Source organism: Pseudopodoces humilis, chromosome 1 (genome assembly GCF_049639895.1).
Source record: "Pseudopodoces humilis isolate 2021_Gansu_Grassland_sample_001 chromosome 1, ASM4963989v1, whole genome shotgun sequence".
In the NCBI taxonomy this organism is placed as follows: Eukaryota; Metazoa; Chordata; class Aves; order Passeriformes; family Paridae; genus Pseudopodoces; species Pseudopodoces humilis.
In genome coordinates this window covers 59,929,875-59,935,874 of record NC_142200.1, presented here as the reverse complement: position 1 = coordinate 59,935,874, position 6,000 = coordinate 59,929,875, and the positions used below count along the sequence as shown (strand labels likewise).

Here is a 6,000-nt window from a genome sequence, read left to right as displayed (position 1 = left end):
CTCTGGGACAACCATGGTCCAGCTCTCAATATCTAATTGAGATTGCATAACCAGATACTGCAGGCATGTATTTATATAAAAGCTATTTTAATCAAAAGATTAGCCATTAAATTGCCAGTGTTCTTAAGCATGCTTCACCAATTTTTCCACTTTTAAGACTCAAGTAGACAATTTTTTTAATGTTTTATAAATGATAAAAAATTCACATCAGATTTTAACAGAATTAAGCATACTTATTCAACACACATGGGGCCTCTGAAAAAAATGTTATTCAATTTAATAATTTTAATTTACATTGTATATGTACATGAGCATTTCTTTCAACCCACAGGTTAACACCACCAAAAAAAAAACCAAAAAACCAAGAAGAAATAAAAAAGAAAAAAAAGTACTGTGGTTAGCTGAGTGAAGAAACTCTTGAGACACGGTTGTCTGAAATAAAATCAAGGCACTCTCCCTTAACACCTGATATATTCCTGAATTCTGCCTAGACAAAGGCATGTTCACACTGAGAGAGCTCTAAGAATAGTAGTAGATTTTTTCTGCATTAACTCTTTCTTTTACCACTGTGACAGGTCACCGGTTGTACTCTAGGATGAATCAGTGTATTGAAGTTGACATGAAGGACAATTCCACAGATGATGGGATTTGGGAGAGTATCACAGCTAAGACTATCTATGGAAGACTGGAGGACACAGACTACGTGAAATCTCACACGGGGCTTTCAACCTGCTTCCTCCCACTCACATTCCACTTAATAAATAAACCTTGCTCAACAAAAAAGCAATTTTACTGTACTATGCTGATTTGCTTGAAAATCCTTGATAAGGGCCCGCTCGCAAAAAGCTTCTGCAAGCCCTTGTCTGGCTGGTGCTCAGCACCTGGCAGGATTTGTCCACAGATAAAAGTAATTTCTCAAGGGACCTTGTGTCTTACACAAGGAGACAAAAGCAAACGTTCTTTTTTTGGATTTAATGTCAGTATGTTTTTGTATGCGCACATGTGTGTGAGTGTAGATATATATATATGTGTATATATATATATATTTAGTATATACAAAAGCAAATTCAGTCAAAATATATTTGTCTTGCTGGTCAGGCTTGTTACAGCAACCTACAAGAAACATTAGCTTCTCTGATATTTAATTATGCTATTATGTTTGCACATAAGCTTAAAAGTCAATACAAAAAGCAATACTTTTCCAAATATTATCTGCAGGTAAACCAGAAATATTAACTATAGTGATTAGAAGTCTGTTTCCCTATTGACACTACTATAAATCTTGATATAAGAATAATTTTTTCATAAAAGCACATCCAAACATAGTAAGTGATAAAATACCAGATTACTTTTTGAAAACCATACAGTGACTCGATATCTGGGTTATCCTTTGCAGCAATTAGGCAATTCATTTGGCATCTGTTTGATTGTATAATTTAATTTCCATATAAACAGCATAGTTTAAAAAAAGACAAAAGCTAGAATGTTTAAAGCTAACAAAAGATACAGTGACATCAGGTTGACATTCAAAAATTTTTTTAGCAAAATGACCAACAAAATTTTGACTTAATACAGTGCATATAAAGTTTTTTAGAACTGAACTTTTTAAATATTATTTGAATTTAGCAAAACATGAGCAAGATTTTAATATCAAAGTGCTAAACAGTACTGCCTTAGAAGTCACTGCAAATAAACTGTAAAACAACTCTGCTTGTGATTTGACAGATATTTTATATACATATGGTTAATAAAAAGACACGCGCGCACACACACACACTCACACAAATATAGGTATATACATATATATACATACACATTATATATATGTATATAGTTTTCCAACTGGTGTATCTGAGTCAGTGTGAACACCCCATTTAGTTATCATGTGTAACAGGGTTCCCATGAGCTGGCAGTCATTGCAATAAATACAGGCAAAGCCATTACAATATACCATGCATACAAACATTTATACAAATAAAGACACTATGCAACAAATTATCTCATATTAATATGGCATCAACAGTATAAACATACAAAAAGGAGTACGAACACGGAATGTTTAAACGCAGCCCACTATATCCTTCCTAGCACTTACATTCATACTATTTTACAAGACTTGCTTGTTCTTGAAAACCATCTTCTGTCTGTTTACTAACGAGTCGCTTGTGTTAGAAGTCTAGAACTGAACTATCCCTGATACTGACCCTGTATGCTCCAGTCACTACTTACTCGGGTTTCCTTAGCTAAGGAACAACTGAGCCACAATTGCTCCCGTGTCTTCCACATACATTTGTCAATAAGTCACGCTACATGGAATCAAGTTTGGAAAACTCTGTCAGGTAAGTTAGTGCATGTAATTTTCTCCCTTGATTTCTTTTGTTTGTTTTCCTAGTAAAATAAATTAGTTAATAAACGAGACTTAGTAAGACAGCACTTGAAAAAATTGCACTTGAACATGGGAGCTAACAGCCATTGTCATTTTGCTATATTTGATTTGTATGAAATGTTTAATTCAATGTACTTGCTAAAAAAGTGAATTTTTGTTTAGATTGTGCTGATGTATGTGCCCTTGATGCAGGAAGTATGCTAAAGGTATCCTCACAAAACACATACTACCCTGGCAAACAACAATTTGCTGTTCTTTCAAACACAGCTTCTACAATTTCACTCCTCATAGACCATGAGGTGTTAAACAACAGATTTAAAACAGTCATGTTAACCTTTTACTGCTGCTGGGATAGCATTGTCCAAAAGTGCCATATTAGCCATTTAAAAAACCCAAATCACACAAAAGAAAACAAAGAACACAACCCCAAACCAGTAAGCCAGTAAGTTTCAGGCCTCAGGTTGTAAGGACAAAGCGCCAGAAAAGACCTCATGTTAGACTCGGAGCGGCTTTTCTGTTAAGTGAGGGCAGAAATGTTAGCTATAAGTCACGATCCATTTGCCTGCTCTGGTGGGCGTTTGCCTCTCAGGAGGGTGGTTTGACTCAGAAGGGTAAGGTGTCCAGAAACAGCCTGTCAATGATGGAAGGGGCTGGCACCAAATCTTCCAGTTTCAGGTAAAAGATGCGCTGCAGTCCCAGTGTGCAGAGAGAACGCAAGTCAGCCAGAACACCCAGTACCTTCGGCTCTGCAGACTCGAGTGGTTGTCCTTTGTTTTGGCAACTGAAAGTTAAGTGATCTTTCAAACTGCTTGTGATCTTGTTGCATAGCTCTTCCACTTTCTTTGGTTCTTTTAATCCATGTCGTTCTGCAAAGCCAGAGGAAAAACTACATCAGCATCCCTATCACAAATAGAGAGAATGCGTTTTCTTAGGTATAACCCAGGTGCATACTCTAGAACTCAGAGCAAAAAGTGCTCTGAAAGTATAGATTTCTCAGAACAGCTGGGGTTACATGATGTCAGTTAACCTTTTTGCCACACAAAATAAGTGCCCTTTTCTCTTTATCTACTAAAACAGGCGACAGAGATGCTCAGTTATGACTGAAATTCTGGTACAAGGAATCCAAGCATCCTGCGTATCTGACATAATTTTCATGATATGAGACAGAATTAATTGGGTGATTTGCCAGCAAAACTATCACAGGAGGTGTTTTGGACAATTCTGTGCTTCCCCACCAGTTGTGAATGCTCAATAACTATGGCAACCATTATTTATTCAGTGAATTCAAGTGGTGATCAATATCCTTAGCTAGCTCCATCAGCGCCCAGCCTAGAATTCCACCAGGAATTTGCAGACACTCTTATAAGAAACTAAAGGCACCTTACTACCCTTTGTTATTTTGATCAGCTGCTGCTTTTTAGTTTATTCATCTTTAAAAGCTCTAAGATAAAAGAAGCCTGGAAGTTAACTATTTTGCTTTGAGTGAGCAATGCCTGAACAGCTGCTATGTTATCCATCACAAAAACCTCAGCACTCCTAAAAGGAAGGGGAACTGGGGTTTGTTCCCCTTCAAATGTCTTTCTAAAATACTACAATGATGTTAAATGCATTCACAGTGCTTTATGCATAAGTAGAATGAATCAGATTTGTGATTCACTAAAAGCAGGCTTTTTACAGGGGAGAGGATTCTGTGTTGTTTGCTATCAAGGCTTAGTGGATGAGCTCAAATAACAGAACAAAAAAAATTCAGAACAAAAAAATCTCAAATTTGTGATGTATTAATTTGTCTCTGACTTTATACACAGGTAAGTAAGAAATGGCTTCACAGCAAAGTTGTAATAATTTACACATGAAACAGAATTGTGCCAGATATGGTAATCAAAGAAAGTGCAGGTTATATTAAATCAATTAGATATATAAAACAATCACAGCAGTGGATAAGGAGAAATTGTGGCAGTTCTTGTGTTGGATGCTTTTAAAGTCATCTCCTTCCCTTCTCTCACCCATCCCTGGCAGCCAGTAGCCACATTGTGCCCATTGTCCCCAAGCCTTGTTCCTCCGTGGCAGGAGGAGCCAACAAAAGACATGTCATCTGTCTGTCCCTTAAAGAACAGTGAAAAGAGTACAGTTCTCTTTACTTCCAGAAGCAGGAGTAATGCCTGCACCAGGTGCAGTAATGCCTTGCCCAGGCCTGTGTATATAAACTCCTTGCTCACCACCTGTTTTGGCTTAGATACTCTTTACAAACCAATAAAACAGATGGGATTCAATGAGGGCAGTCAGAAATGCAAAGGTCTGGTGTTCCACTGATATTCACCCATTTTACAGGTTTTTTTTTCAACTGTATTTACTTAGGCAGAGTTAGCTCCTGAATAATACTGGTTTGGGATCAGAATCAGAGATGTGCAGACATGGACATATCTGTCCAGAAGCTACTGTGCTCTATCATTTAAGTACCATCAATCTGCCCTGTTGTTTGAAAGCAACACTTATCCACCCAGTGACATCTGCTTCAGACATCATTTTCACCTTGCAGGAATTAAAAACCCTAGGTATTCTAAGTGCCTTGTTTACATTAAAACATGAGAAGTCAATGAATATTTAAAGCCTTTCCAGTAAATGGTCTATAGTGTAATTATGTAAGCCTTAGCTATACAGGTCACTTAGAGTAAATACTTAGGCAGATTCTGCCATTAAAAATCTTGGCAGATAAATATTTTATACAGGTTGGAAAAGCTGTAGGGCTTTTTTTTTTTTTCTTTCTTAACTAGCCTACTGAGAGAATCTGCAGGACATTAAATTAATCTTGCAATCTTTGAAGAGTTCCCATCTTTTAATCTGTTTTGTTTTCTAGCTGTGTAAGTGAAGATATTTTTATAGATGTAGGGAGCTGGGATACTAGAGTGGATCCAAAACTTGACTACAAATTAGCAGAGCACATTTTCAAACCACTGCCTCAGTAGGTGTGTAGCTTGCTGCAGAGTATGGAAAATTATCTCTGTCTCTGGAGCACGCAGCAACTACTTTGTTAGCATTCCCAGCCAGAACTAAACGGCTTGTCTCCCACTGACAAGTTCAGAAGGTTTCATGAAAAAATCATGCCTTTTGTGAATAGCCATGAAATGTAGGTAAAACACTATGTATGCGAAGATTATCATATTAGTAGCCTTACTTTACATAAAAAAATGGTGGAAAATCAGAATTAAGAGATACTCTGTCCTTAAACTCTGGTGCTACAATATTAAAGCAGTCCCTGACAAACCAAGTTTGTTCTCCCCTGAGTGAATTGCCATACAATGGCCTTCTCTACTTGCAAATCTCCATAAGGGTCAATTCCTCATCCCTGGGACTGCCTCTAGGGGTTTCAGTCTTAAATTCCTAAGGCATCCATAGAAAATCAAAGCCATCTATGTGGAAACCCCTCTGCTAGGGAAGGACACCACATGCACTGGCACTGCCACTGCAGTATCTGGTGTTAGAACACAACTACTTTCTGAAGAACACACTCATCCAAGAATAGGTTCCTCTCCTTAGTAGACTTTAGGCATCTAGGGCCTAATTTGTTCAAAGATTTAGATTTAACAGGGTTCAAATAACAAAAAACACATTTTCTT

General features: G+C 37.3%; 1 protein-coding gene across 1 annotated transcript in view; it reads right to left on the bottom strand.

Moving 5' to 3' along the window:
* Positions 1-262: 262 nt before the first annotated feature.
* Positions 263-6,000, bottom strand: part of NR4A3 (nuclear receptor subfamily 4 group A member 3) — a 29,166-nt gene continuing 23,428 nt past the window's right edge. The window contains exon 8 of the mRNA XM_005517335.3: positions 263-3,252. Coding sequence (XP_005517392.1) covers positions 2,990-3,252 — 263 coding nt within the window. The 3' untranslated portion in view covers positions 263-2,989. The remainder of the gene's footprint in view (positions 3,253-6,000) is intronic.